Raw genomic sequence first — 13,805 nt, 5'->3', positions numbered from 1 at the left:
GGCAGAGGATAAGATGGTTAGATAACGTCACCGACTCAGTGGACATGAATTTGAGCAAACTCAAGAGGATGGTGAAGGACAGGAAAGCCTGGTGTGCTGCAGTCCATGGGGTCACAAAGAGTTGGACATGACTTAGTAACTGAACCACGAGCAAGTCTTAAGTAAGCTACTTCTGCTCACTGCCCTGTTTAGCCTCTGGATCTAAGCACCTTCAGGGAAGGGGCCCCATGTTCCTGCCTAGGTTAGACTTCCCCATGCTTTTGCTCTTTCCAGCTTTAAAAAGACACATCTCTATTTTAGACTGTAGAAGACTTGTGTGGAAAAGTGATCAGTTCTCATTGTTCTCCCTTCTTCATAAACTGGTCTTATTTAGTAATAGAACTAGGTACACTCCCAGGACCCATTCCACTTTTCAGGGGAGATAAAACCATGATGGGTCTTCTGAATAGCACCTAACTGGTTCAGGAGAAAGAAAAAGAATGAAGAGGAAAGTGACTCATCGGTTACTCTGTTAGTATTAATATGTTTGCCATGTTCTTAAGAGGATCACTGTCATATTTACAAACCGTGCTTCTTGTGATTCACTTAAATATACCCTAGTTTGCAATGAGAATAATCAGCATGTGATTCAGACTAATATTTTATTGTCTCTATTTGATTAAATGACACTAAATAATGACACTGAATAATGACTTGTGTCCCCCCCCTCTCTCTCTTTGCTATTTTCAGTAGAGCATGCACCATTTTGAACGTGAATTTTCGGTAAAGTAAGCTATACTGATTTTTCTAACTTTAAAGATGCTCTGTTTCTGTCTGTGAAATGGGACAGTGTGTCTAGATCACTGAAGTGGTGAACAAACAGGAAAGCTGATTGGAGACGATTTCCTTGTCTGGATATTTAAATGAAATACAGCATCTTTAAAAGGCGCCCCAGTGACTTCATTTACATTCATTTCACTTTCATCATGACCTTCAAAATTTTCATTTTCCACTCTGATTTTAGTTTTAAAATACAGCCCTAAAACCTACACATCAACTGCATGGCATTTTGGTATTTTAATTTTGGAAGCCAGCATCTCACAGTCCTGACGAAAGGGAAAGGACGTTGGGCAATTGCATTCCTGGTCACAGGGGAAACCACTTACTGGCTTTATAACTGATATTAGGGAAAACAGTTCTTTTTTAAGCATCCTTAATAATAATTGTGACATGAATACAGCCTCCCCATCTTTCTGAGGCAAAAGCAAAGGCAGTTTCAAACAGCTGGGGGCTGCCTGCCTCGGGGGTCGCTGGCCTCCAATTCCCTCTGAGGGTCGCTGGTAGGTCTGGTGTTGGTCTGAAGGCCAGGTGGTCTCCCCTCCTGAGTGTGGGGACCACGAAGGAACCCAGACCCGCAGGCAGGAGTTGACTGCCCACTGTCAAAGTTGGCCCAGGGAAAGGGACTCTCAGAGCTCCTTTTGACACGGCTGGGGAAGGTGTTTCTACCTGGATCTGACCTATGATCTTGCTGCAACAGTCTGGCCTGTTTCAGGGCCACTGCCGGGCTGCCAGGCTCCCGTTGGGGTACTGGGGAGGGTGGAACAGTTAACTCTCGGGATTTTTGTCTAAGAGAAGGTGAGATTGGACAGATCATGACTGACCTGGTTATCACTGTAGATAAGCTGTTTTTGAGCGTTCCTCCACCTTGAGTGTTGGAGGCCAACATTTTTGAAAGCTAGATCCAGTTGGCAGTCAGTCTACTTTGGAATATGGTGGTGTCCGCTACCTGGGGATGGGGCTTTAGGGGAAGCCTCTGGAGGGGCACTCACTCACATCTGGGGAGTAGGGGAGCTCAGGCATCAGGCAGTTGTCCCAGATTCGTCACAGGCCCAAGAGTCAACTCTGAATTTGGATGCTGGTAACATTCCCCCCCGCTCCCACATTATTAGCCGTGTGTTACAGCTTAAGTTCCAGTGAACCTTTAAAGGAATTTTGTGGACCATAGAAGAGGCAAAAAAAGAAAAACTAAAAAAGGACAAAAAAAATCGATGGGACCTGTAATTAGACTGAGAGTCCCTGTGGTGTGTGTTTTTGCCTCCTCCAAGGTCAAGTGTTGACCTTGACCTTCAGACCTGGATCTCCCTGCCCCCCGCCCCCAACCTTCCTGAGGCTTCTGAGCTGCTCCTGGGCCTGATCCTATGTATAGAGATCTGCCCTGGTTGTTGCAGGCCCAGTGAGGAGAGGCGGACCTCATGGGACATAGAGCCCTTTACGATTGGTCTGGCCCTCTGTGAGAGCACCTCTGGTGACCTTATTTTTTTCCCTTTGGATGAGCAGACTCTCCTTGCACAGCCCCCAGCAGCACAGGTTACCCTGTGGCACTTTGGACAGTGGATTTATTTATGCTACCTACATATTCAAAGCAACTCATTTAGACAGTTTTAGCCTTTACTTGGGAGAAGGCAATGGCAACCCACTCCAGTACTCTTGCCTGGAAAATCCCATGGGCGGAGGAGCCTGGTGGGCTGCAGTCCATGGGGTCGCTAAGAGTCGGACACGACTGAGCGACTTCACTTTCACTTTTCACTTTCATGCACTGGAGAAGGGAATGGCAACCCACCCCAGTATTCTTGCCTGGAGAATCCCAGGGACAAGGGAGCCTGGTGGGCTGCCATCTATGGAGTCGCACAGAGTCAGACACGACTGAAGTGACTTAGCAGCAGCAGCAGCAGCAGCCTTTACTTGGACAATGAGGGTCCGTTTCCTGAGCACCACCCTGTCCCCAAACTGTGGTAGTGAATGTGCACTTCTGAGTGCCAGGTAGTATTGAGGCCACAGTCGAGGGTTGGTTCCGCATGAGGGCCGAGCAGGTTAGTTCTGTGCCAAGATGGCAGCCTGTACCAAGTCTAGTCCCTGAGGCCCATCTCTAGCCTCCCAGAGTCCTGGGCTAGAAGGGTAGCTGGTCTCTGGATAGTCAGTTCCATGCCTTTAGTGGGACCAAGTGCTGTTGCAGCCCTGTCTTCTGGTCTGTAACCCACCCTGACTCTTCTGCCGGGGTCAAAGCCCAGAGCTGGGAGGCAGAAATGCTGGCGCTCATTCCGGTACATGTTGGGCCCTCCAGGTCAAGTCCAATTCCACTGCCCTTTTCTGGCCATTGGCTGAGAGTGCTGGGGAGGGGCACTGGGAGGGTATTGTTGGCATCCACTCAGTCCTCTGGGCTCTGCAGTTGAGTTCCAAGAGGCTTCAGAGGCCATCTCCCCTCCTGGTATTTCAACGGTCACTTTCCAAGAACACCCTTCAGAGGAACGCTTATATGACACACCAGTTTTCCCTGCTCTTCTCATCTCCACAGCCATGTCAGGTTGCAAGTCCTTTTTTATCTCTGTAACCCTGTAACACCAGGCGGGGAGCATCTTCCCATAATCCACCCTGGCATACAACATAATAGAACTTCATTAGTTGTCATTGTCTAGAACCAGTGAAAATGATGTTTTGTTCATCTGTCTGTGTTCACTCTTTATTTGTATTGCCATATTATTATTTGAGAATTTCAAGAACTCCAGAGCATGAGTGTGTGTATCTGTGTGATTCTTTAATTTCAGCTGCCTTTAGGTTTGGGTAAAAGATGTAAAGGAAGGTAAGTGGTTTTCTATGAAATACTTTAACCATGGCCTCTCACAGTTGGTAAACAAAGGTTGCTCTTGCTGCAGTATGTTATTGACGGTCCTGAACACCCATCCATATAAAGTCAAGTTGTGGTGGGTATGTTCTCCTGTTGCCACCACAGCTGGGGAGGCGGTGGGGGAGCCATCCAGCAGACTGTCTTGCTGGGGTGGCCCTAGGATAGGGCCGAGGGTGAGGCTAGGAACAGAGAGGTGCGGCCACAGGGAGCTGCCGGTTCACAGGGAATGGGGCAACTCGCTGTAGCACAGGCAAGTTCTTTGAAGCAAGGCCTTTTCTGATCCAAGTGTTTATTTTGTTCGAAGAGGATGAAATTCATTTGTTGATTTAAAAGTATACAATTCAAGTGCACAATGTCTGTGTGCCTGGAAGGAAGCTAAGAGAAGTTTCAGATACCTGTTCAGTTTCCTTTTCCTTGCCCACCAGGGTAGAGCCCGCCATTCCAGTATCCCCCAACACTTCAGCAAAGATGTAGGGTTAGTGCATTTCTGTCTTGTAGGGTTGGCTCCCAGTGGATACAAGGGTGTTTGAGGAAGATGCCTCCTTGAGAGTGCCATTGTGGGAGAAAGTCCTCTCTCCCTTGCTGAGCATTGCTGACAATTATCAGCATTTTATATTTCTTTCAGGCAACCTAGTATATTCAAGACAGATGGGAAAAAAAAAAAAAAGACCCTGAGGAGCCCATAACCCAGCAGACAGTGGTTCCTTGCTGAGAATCCTCATTTGTCATTTCATGTTAAATCACATCCTTCAAATACTGTGTGTTTTGCAGCAGCTGAAGAACTGTTCATCCCTTTCTAGTAATCGATATTTTAGGTAGCCCAGCTGTGCATACAGATGTCTGTCTTTCATTGCTAGGTCAGGAGTAGGTGGAGCTGCCTGGAACCTGGAAAATGTAGGGAAGGGAACCTTTCTTTTGGGATCCTTTTTAAAATCTGGAAATTCATCTATGCAGAGAATGTTACTGTGTAGTTTTATGTAATCTGTGATATTTGTTTAGTCTTTTCTCACATGAGTGTTAACTTGGGAGAAATGGCAACTTCAAAAAAATCACACAGTACAAAGTATCTCGGCCCCTCCGGGGGAAAATGTTTGCAGTCTTCCCCAAGTCCTTTCTGCCAAGGACTGAGCAGTGGCACGTGTGCAGGGTGCGTGCAGAAATACCGACTGTCCCTTCTCCTCCACAGGGATGTCCGCGTTACCTCCACCTCCTCCACCTCCGCCTCCACCAGCAGCAGCTCCCTCACCTCCTGCGAGCACAGAGGCGCCCTCACAGTTTCCACCCCAGGCTGTGAATGGCGTGAGCCGAGGGGCCTTACTCAGCTCCATCCAGAATTTCCAAAAAGGAACTTTGAGGAAAGCCGAAACCTGTGATCATAGCGCTCCTAAGATTGGCTAAAGCATCGTGTTTACACTCGGAGGGAAAAGTTCTTTTTTTTTTTTTTTCCTTTCACCTCCACCCCCTGAAGTACCCTCCTTCTGGATGAATAATTGCTGAGCCAGTACAGCCACATATGGCTTTGCAGATGCTCACATAAGGGGCTTTTCAAGAGAGAAACACAGTCTTCAAATAGAATGAAGTCAGGCTGGCATTGCTGCCTTAAGAAATATTTTGCTCCTTGGTTACTATTGGAATCTGGTTCACCCTCTTTTGGTGGGCAGCAGCATATCAGAATCAGTTATTTCCACCAACTGAAGGAAATGGACAAAAAACAAAAACGATGACAATATTCAGTCACCAAGGTGAATGGCCTTGGTGTTACAATCCCTCCCATCCCACCAGACAGCTCCTAGAACTGTTCCTCTCATAATTTCTCTATTCTAAAGCATTTTCTGGTTATTTCTTAGATAAAACTGTTTTTTGCTACCTTTAATTACATCTTAGACATTAACACCATAGCCCAAAGCATAGTGATGTCGCTGAGAGTCAGAGAAGCAACCGAGTTCTTCATTTCCCCCTCAAGTAGAAGGTGAAAGTTCGCAACATCCTCTCAAGTTCAATCAGGAACTCCACTGTGGTTACAGAACTCAGGGCTGCTACAGGAACTACTCTAGGCTCTTCATTCCTTTTAGTTAGTACGTGTTGAACAGACAAAAAAATGTTAACATCAGGAAAAGCTCTTGCCAATTCAAGGATCTTCTTAATCCTTAGCATTTAAGTCAAGTTTGGGGTTTGTGGGGGGTCATTATTACAAGTAAATTTGGCATCTATAGAAATCAGTTCTGATTTTTAAAGATTTATCCAAATATACCATCTTTTTAACATTACTCATTTATTAGAAAGATCCTTTATCCTATGATTTGCTTAAACCCTTAAATAAATTGCACTTTAAAGGATTATAAGTAATCCATCTAAAAAAATCAAGTTATACCCATCAGTGTTGGTTACTATGCAGAGAGAATGTCATTGTGTATAGTTTCATGTGATCTGTGATAAATGTTCAGCTGTATTTTTTATTAAAATAAACTGTGTCAAGAAAATGTGTTGTTTTAGCTTGGCTAGATATTTTAATGGGAAGTTTTTGTACCACTTATGTGCTTCTGTAACTAACTTACATCTATCTTTTCCATCTCAACTTCTGAGGAGAGCAGTGTATGGCAGAATATTATGTTTTTTGGCAGTGGGAAAAACACCTGACATGGATCTTGGTTTAACTTTGAAGAGAACCTACTGGAATTAGGCATCTGAAGAGTCGGTGGGCAAGTTCCTGTTGTAAGTAAGTGATGCAGGTTTAGGAGATTAGCATTTAGTTCCCGATGGCACTAATTTCTTAACAGAATTCTAGGACTTCTATGCCACATTTATTATCTCAAGAATATAAAAATACCATTAGTCATAGTTAGGAATTCCTTTATTCCTTATCAAAACAATCTTAACAGTAAATGTAGATTAAATGCTTTTATTTTTTACATATAAGTTATCCTTTTTTGGATATATCTTTCATCAGGACTCTGCCACATTTACACCATGTTCTTCCAGTGAGAGGGTAAAATTGCACATGAATCTTATTCAAAGAACATGGTACTGTAACAGACCAAAAAAATATGGAACTTAGGAGAGTGGAAAGTTTTACCACAAACACATTTAAACTTCTTCCCAGTAAAAAAAATCTGTTGTTGCTTCAGAGATAACTTTATGAATTAAAAGGTCTTATGGGATAATCCAGATGAAGAGTCAGCAAGTATCTTAAGTGAATCCCAATGACCTGAACTTCAAGTCCAAACTAGATATTTAGTGTTTTCTTTATTGCAAATATGATGTCCTTAACCTGAGGTACAGAGTTGTCTTCTAGAATCTTTGCATAAGGCATAGGCACATCGGCACCAGTGACACGAACTGCAGGAGCATCCAGGAAATTGAACGCGGGGCCTAAGAAGGAAGGAGGTGCAAGTCAGAGAGGCAAGGAAAACCAGCTGAGCACCACCACCTCAGCACAGAAGGTATGGCTGCCCCCAGAAGGGAAGTCTGAAATCTATGCTAATTACAAAGAATTGTTTATGGTTTTGCTTTTTTTAATTACCCAAAGGAAAAATAGCAAGCTGACAAGTTGAAAATTTCAAGTCATTTGATCATCCCTAGCTTTTGCTTGTTTTGTCCTGTAATAAACAGTGTTTATTACAGCTTAACTCTTCTGGAATCAGTGTCTCTGAAATACCTTCCATGATCCTGGCACAGATTTCAGCTCCTACTCCGAACTGTGGCCAGCCTCCTTCCACGGTTACAAGGTGATTGGTCTTCATGACACTGGCTTCTATTGTTTCAATGTCCATGGGCCTGATGGTTCGCAAATTTATCACCTAGACAGAAAATACAGTAAATAGCTTTATAGAGCCACTGCCTCACAAATACATTTTATCCCCATAAAGCCACTTCCCTTATGTGTGTGTTCTCAGTTGCACAGTTGTGTCTGAGTCTTGACAACCCCGTGTACTGTAGCCTGCCAGGCTCCTCTGTCTGTGGGATTTCCCAGGCAAGAATACTGGAGTGGGTTGCCATTTGCTACTCCAGAGGATCTTCCTGACCCAGGAATGAAACCTGCATTTCCCGTCAATCTTTGAGTCTAGGGAAATCTTACTATGTCAAAAGGGGAACTAATTAAAACTTTATCTCTACTACAAGCAGCTCTGTTCACTTACAGAACTCACTTGTCCTCCCTTGGCTTTAACTTCCTCCTCATCAAAATAGTAACTAACACGTGACTGCTTACCAAGTACCAGACACTACAACAAGTATAATTCCACAACCACCCTGATGGGACAGTAAATGTATTATCCTCATTTTATGGCTGATGACACTGAGATTTATTAAAGTACATATATAACTTGCTCAAGCATAACCAGCAAGTGGTATCTCCTGGATATCAAAGGGTTAGACTCAATGACTACTAAGTTTTCCATTCTCCCAACCTCCAGCTCTAAGTTTGGATCTTAACTTGATAAAACAGATACCAAAAAGATCCAGACACTAGGGTGGTAAAAAGCTAGGTGTTTAAAAACCAAGTAGGTTCCCACCGTTAAGTTGAGACAGAACTAAATGACAAAGCAAGATTTTATATCTAATTAACCTGTTACAGAATTCAAACTCATCTTTCTGGGTCTCTTTAAATTTAAAGGGATCTTTCTGAGTCTTTAAGAACATGTGCATGTCCACTTACCTCACATTCAATTCCCTCTTTAGACAGCACTGTTGCAGCTTCTAAGCAGTGGCCCACAGGTCTTGAATGAGCAACTATAGTTACGTGTGTTCCTGAAACAAAGTTGTCACAGATCAGAGGTCAGGTTGAAACCAAACACACTGTCCTTCTCTGTAGCCAGCTGTGGTTCTTGTTCATTTGTAAAATCTTAAACTCAACTTCATTCCAGTGAGATGAGGAACGTGACAGCCTTCCTGGAAATGAAGTACAAATCCACTAGGCTCGGATTTAGAAAAGCACAAATATGCAGTGCAGTCAGGGCATAACACAGTTTAAACTCATCCTATAATTTCCTAGTCAAAGTAAAGGCCAGTAACTTCTAGATCGAGTCTGATCAACATAACAGAAGGAGCAGAGTGCTAGTACTGTTCAAGTGTATACTGATTTCACTTACCTTGCCTTTCTATTTTGGCTTTTCCAATAGGGATCAGAAAATCTTTTGACTGAGCTTCTGAAGGAAGTTCAAAAGGTACTCCGTACATCAATTCATTCTCCAGCACCACCACTACAATATATAAATATTTAAACCAGCGTAACCACATGACTAAGAATATCTATAAACACAATCTATTCATTCTGTGAGATGTTTCACTGTGCTGATTAGGAAGCATCATAGTGTCCCGTAGCCTTATGGATGGCTTAGATACAAACATCTATAGTCTGGTCAATCCTGATTTTACCTCTGGGGTTAAATCAGTGTTATAGGTGTGTAGTAAATTTCTCTCATACCTAATTGGCCCCCATATAGTCATAGATAAGAAAAACACTATTTTTTCCCCTATGTTTATGACATCTGAGATCTCTAACATATGTCTATGCCTAACTTTAATGGTCTTTAATGGTTCCTTCCATGCAGATATTTCATTTTAGTACTTTAATGTTCAAAAGAGATGCACGACACACCCCTCTACTGACCTGGGTTGTTATCCCGAATGGCTGATTTAATAAGCCCTTTTGCATCCTCTGAACTCCAGGGGCTGACCACCTTTAAGCCTGGGCAATGCCCATACCAGGCAGCAAAACACTGTGAGTGCTGGGCAGCTACACCTGCTGAGGCGCCATTGGGCCCCCTGAAGACTATGGGCACAGACTGAAGGCCCCCTGACATGTAGTACGTCTTGGCAGCTGAGTTTATGACCTGGTCGATGGCTTGCATAGAGAAATTGAAGGTCATGAATTCACAAATGGGCCGTAACCCAGCCTGTCAAATCAAAAATGTTGAAAAGATGTTGAAAAGACTGGAAAACATCAGTTTAGAGTGGCAAATAACTACTTTGCCCCCCCAACACTCAAGCAATGATTTTAAAAGGTCTTGTTAAAAGAAACTCTTTGGTTGAGATTCACAAAGAAGACTACATACCATAGCGGCACCTACAGCAATTCCAGCAAAGCCCATCTAGAAAGTAAAATGTGAATATAAGTAAAAACCCACAAAAATTAGAGTAGTATCCTTTAACAGACATGCCCCTCCAAGGTCTGCTTCCTGATGGAAAGCTTACCTCAGATATGGGAGTATCTATGATCCTCTTATCTCCATATTTCTTCCACAGGCCTCGACTAACCTATAATTAAGCAATGACCCATTACTTCTAATTGTACTGGGGGCAAATGACCACCTCAATTCTGTATAGTGGTTTTTTTTTTTTTTTTTCTTACTTACCTTATATGCCCCATCGTACTGGGCAACTTCTTCCCCAAGGAGAAATACCTTCTCATCTCTTTCCAGCTCCTCATCCATGCCTTGATTTATGGCCTCACGAACTGTCACCTGTCACAGACATGGGAAAGCAGTCAATAAACTACAGGATTACTTAGGATACTACTGAGATTCTCTCTTGACCTAGGCTGCCCACAGCACACGATACAAAAACCATCAGTAAAACAGGCTTCTCTTTAAAAGTTCAAAGAATTTAAAAAGTAACATTTCTATTGCTCATTGCCAGTCTATGATTAGATGTATGAATGAAAAGTATACTAAACACTTCTGTTTTTAATATTTACTGGCTGCACTGGGTTTTAGTTGCACATACAGGATCTTCCCGTTGTGTCACGCGGGATCTTTCATCGTGGCTTACCGACTCGGCAGTTGCCATACAAGCTCAGTAGTAGTGGTGCACAGGCTCCATTTCCCATGTGGGATTTTGGTTCCCTCAACAGGGATTGAACCCACGTCCCCTGCATTGCAGGGTGGGTTCTTAACCACTGGACCAGCAGGGAAGTCCCCTTTTTCTTAATGACTACCTGATCTTGAGAAATCTGCTTGCTGGCCAGACCAGTTCACAGGTGCTTTCCTAAGTAGAGAGTATACTGGATAATTTTATTTCCACATTTGGTATACTGTGGGGCAGAGAACAGTCAAGGAAGCCTAAGTAATACTACATATGGAGCACTAACTAAGTGCCAGACACTGCCAAACACTTTGCCTTCAGGATCTAGGAATTACTCAACTATAAAGGTTGGTAGAATCCTCCAGTAACAAAAATGAGAAAAGAGGGAAATTCCTCATAAACTTGAACACAGAATTACCATATAATCCAACAATTCCAACTTCTAGATTTTATACCCCAAAGAACTGAAAGCGGGGACTCAGATAATTGCACATCAATGTTCACAGCACCATTATTCAAAATCCAACAGGTGGAAACAACTTAGGTGTCCATCAATGGTGAGTGGGTAAGAAAAGGTGGTATATGCCTACAACGGAATACTATTCAGCCTTAAAAACGAATGAAATTCTGACACATGCTCCGACATGGATGAACCTTGAAAACTTGGTAAGTGAAAGAAGTCAGACCTATAAGGAAAAATATTAAATGATTCCATTTATAGGCCATCCCTGCTGCTGCTGCTGCTAAGTCGCTTCAGATGTGTCCGACCCTGTGCGACCCCACAGACAGCAGCCCATCAGGCTCCTCTGTCCCTGGGATTCTCCAGGCAAGAATACTGGAGTGGGTGGCCATTTCCTTCTCCAATAGGCCATCCCTAGAATACATGAATTCATCATCACAGAAAGTGCCGAGGGGTTAGAGGTCACCAGGGGCTAAGGCAGAGTTACTGTTCAGTAAGTACAGTTTCTGTTTGGGACGATGATAAAGTTCTGGTGGTGAACGGACGACATGCTAAATGCACTTAGCGCCACTGAATATACAGTTTAAAATAGTAAATTTTGTTATATATTTTACCACAAAAAAAATTTTAAGGGGAGGTGAGGGAAGAAGTGTCACGTCTTGTTCCCTCAGATCGGCCACTTGATTCCATTAAGCCTCGCGTGGGTGACATGCGACCCCAGCCTCTGCCCTGGGACCAGGGGCCCCTCCCGGCCCGACTAGCGTCCGGGCCAGTTACCTGCAGTGCAGCCGGCGCGGTCCGGTGGAACCGCCTCCTCAGCAGCCCGGAGACCTGGCAGGGAGAGAGAGAAGACGCTCAGAGGGGAACAGAGTGGGCAGGAGTCGCGCAGGGTCATAGCAAGGGAGCCGTTGCCTACCTGCTCAAGGGGTCTCCGCACCAACACAGCAACCACCGCCATCTTGACCGTGTCCTCTAGCCGCTGCCGAATGACAGCACAGCAGGGCCGCGGACGAGTCGGACCCCGCTCCCCCGCCGGCGCGGGCCAATGGCAGGGCACGACGCCTGCGTGCCCCGCCTCCCGCAGCGCGTCATGGGCCGAGGGGGCGGGCCTATGGGCGTGTGGGTTGTCCCAGTCTGCCGCGGCCGGAAAACAACTAGGGAGCGCAGGCGGTTGCTGGCGCTCGGGGTGCAGCCCCGGAGCGCGTCTCTCAGTGTTGGTATTTTGGACGCGGGGACCGAAAGTCAGACGCTGAGGAGCGTAACTCGAGGCCGTGAAAACTGCAGACACAGAAACGCTTTGGTACGAAGCAGCACTTTATACATAATCTGGTGACTGGGTATTTACAGTCTGACAAGTTACCCTGGAAACACTGTGTTTTGGTTCCTTAGAATGTGAACTGGAGCTAGCTTTCATGTGTGCCAGGCATTATGTTAAGTGCTTTATGGCTCACTTTATTCTCATAGGAACCCTTTCAGGTAATTAGTGTTAGTATTATTAGCTCTATTTCTCAGATGGGTTGAGTGAATGAAGTAGGGGTTGGTTAAAGGAGCCAGAATTTGACTTTACGACTCCTGACTGTAAAAGGTAGTCTTTCCCCACTGCTTCGAAAAGCGGAATTTGGGGTCCCTACCTGGGAGGGAGTTACAATAACCTGCATTTAGAGAGGGCCTATCACCTGAGAAGAGGGCGTCCAAGAATGAGATGGCTGGATGGTGTCACCCATACAATGGACATGAGCTTGGGCAAAGTTTTGGGAGATGGTAAGGGACAGGGAGGCTTGCTGTGCTGCAGTCCGTGGGGTCACAAAGAGTCGGACACGCCTAGTGACAGAACATAACCTGACTAGGGAAGCCTCTGGAAGCTTTATCTCATTGGTCTCATTTCGACTTGGGGATGAGGGGAACGGGTCAGGTAGGACCTCTGGGGACTCCCCCAGTCCTCACTCTTATCCAGGACATTTCAGAAATTTCTGTGAGGTCTGCTAGCTGCCGATGGTCTGCAACCTGAGAATCTGGGTTTACTCTAAGGGCCCCGAGAAGCCAGTGCAGCAGGGAGAGACTAGGTCACAGGAATCTGGTTGCTGAGTGTTGAGTGAGAGGAGAGGGGAGAGGGCAGAAGCATGGAGACCCCAGGGAGTCTTTGGTAGAGAGAACTGGAATAGAGGACAGCTTCAGCATGAAGAGGAAGTGACAGGTTTAAGATCTGTTTGGGACTGGAATCAATAGGGTTGCCATGAGGGAAGGGGAAGAGTTGAGGAAGATTTGGGTTTTCTTTGTTTTTGTTGTTGGATGGGTAGGGGAAGGGAGGTGACTAGATGTAGGTGAGAGGTAAGACTATTCTGAATAAGCTGTATTTAGACAACTGGATCATACTCAGGTTGACTGTTTGGAGCCTGGAGCTAGAGGCTGGGTAGTGCTGCTGCTGCTGCTGCTAAGTTGCTTCAGTCGTGTCCCACTCTGTGCGACCCCATAGACGGCAGCCCACCAGGCTCCCCGTCCCTGGGATTCTCCAGGCAAGAACACTGGAGTGGGTTGTCATTTCCTTCTCCAATGCATGAAAGTGAAAAGTGAAAGTGAAGTTGCTCAGTCGTATCCGACTCCTAGCGACCCCATGGACTGCAGCCTACCAGGCCCCTCCATCCCTGGGATTTTCCAGGCAAGAGTACTGGAGTGGGGTGCCATTGCCTGAGAGAGAAATTTGGACACAGCTGCTTGGGCATGGCTTTTAGTCTCTGGGCTTTTGCTTCATCATCTTTAAAATGGAAAATTTGTCTCTAAGATGTGAAGTCAAGACGTTCTGTCTTCCTCACCTGACACCATTGCTTAGTCCTTTCAGTCTGTGGACTGAAATAAAAACACACAACGTGAGAGCTGTGAGCTTTG

General features: G+C 45.1%; 3 protein-coding genes across 19 annotated transcripts in view; 2 read left to right on the top strand and 1 right to left on the bottom strand.

The window, feature by feature from the left end:
- PXK (PX domain containing serine/threonine kinase like) overlaps window positions 1–6,141 on the top strand; it is an 81,775-nt gene extending 75,634 nt beyond the window's left edge. For 3 of the 13 annotated variants that reach the window (XM_025272694.2, XM_025272693.2, XM_025272692.2), the window contains one exon: window positions 4,848–6,141. In XM_025272694.2, the coding sequence (XP_025128479.1) occupies window positions 4,848–5,059 (212 nt within the window). In that variant the 3' untranslated portion in view covers window positions 5,060–6,141. Of the gene's footprint in view, window positions 1–729; window positions 768–3,591; window positions 3,617–4,847 lie in introns of all 13 variants that reach the window. The other 10 variants (XM_045163941.1, XM_045163940.1, XM_025272702.2 and 7 more) reach the window with 5 other exon arrangements.
- A 353-nt stretch (window positions 6,142–6,494) lies between these two features.
- Window positions 6,495–11,972, bottom strand: PDHB (pyruvate dehydrogenase E1 subunit beta). Its single transcript, XM_006041357.3, has 10 exons — window positions 11,839–11,972; window positions 11,700–11,753; window positions 10,015–10,122; window positions 9,854–9,916; window positions 9,715–9,750; window positions 9,270–9,555; window positions 8,749–8,859; window positions 8,316–8,407; window positions 7,317–7,458; window positions 6,495–7,030 (listed from the first exon to the last, which is right to left on the bottom strand). Exons 1-10 carry the CDS (start codon window positions 11,878–11,880, stop codon window positions 6,885–6,887), a joined length of 1,080 nt encoding a protein of 359 aa, XP_006041419.1. The 5' UTR covers window positions 11,881–11,972; the 3' UTR covers window positions 6,495–6,884.
- An 87-nt stretch (window positions 11,973–12,059) lies between these two features.
- Window positions 12,060–13,805, top strand: part of KCTD6 (potassium channel tetramerization domain containing 6) — a 48,720-nt gene continuing 46,974 nt past the window's right edge. For all 5 annotated transcript variants that reach the window (XM_006041363.4, XM_025272706.3, XM_025272708.3 and 2 more), the window contains exon 1: window positions 12,060–12,222. The gene's annotated coding sequence lies outside the window, so the exon portion shown is untranslated. The remainder of the gene's footprint in view (window positions 12,223–13,805) is intronic.

The sequence above is a fragment of the Bubalus bubalis genome, chromosome 21 (assembly GCF_019923935.1).
Source record: "Bubalus bubalis isolate 160015118507 breed Murrah chromosome 21, NDDB_SH_1, whole genome shotgun sequence".
Classification (NCBI taxonomy): Eukaryota; Metazoa; Chordata; class Mammalia; order Artiodactyla; family Bovidae; genus Bubalus; species Bubalus bubalis.
The sequence above is the reverse complement of the archived record's forward strand: the minus strand, read 5'-3'. Positions and strand labels throughout refer to the sequence as shown.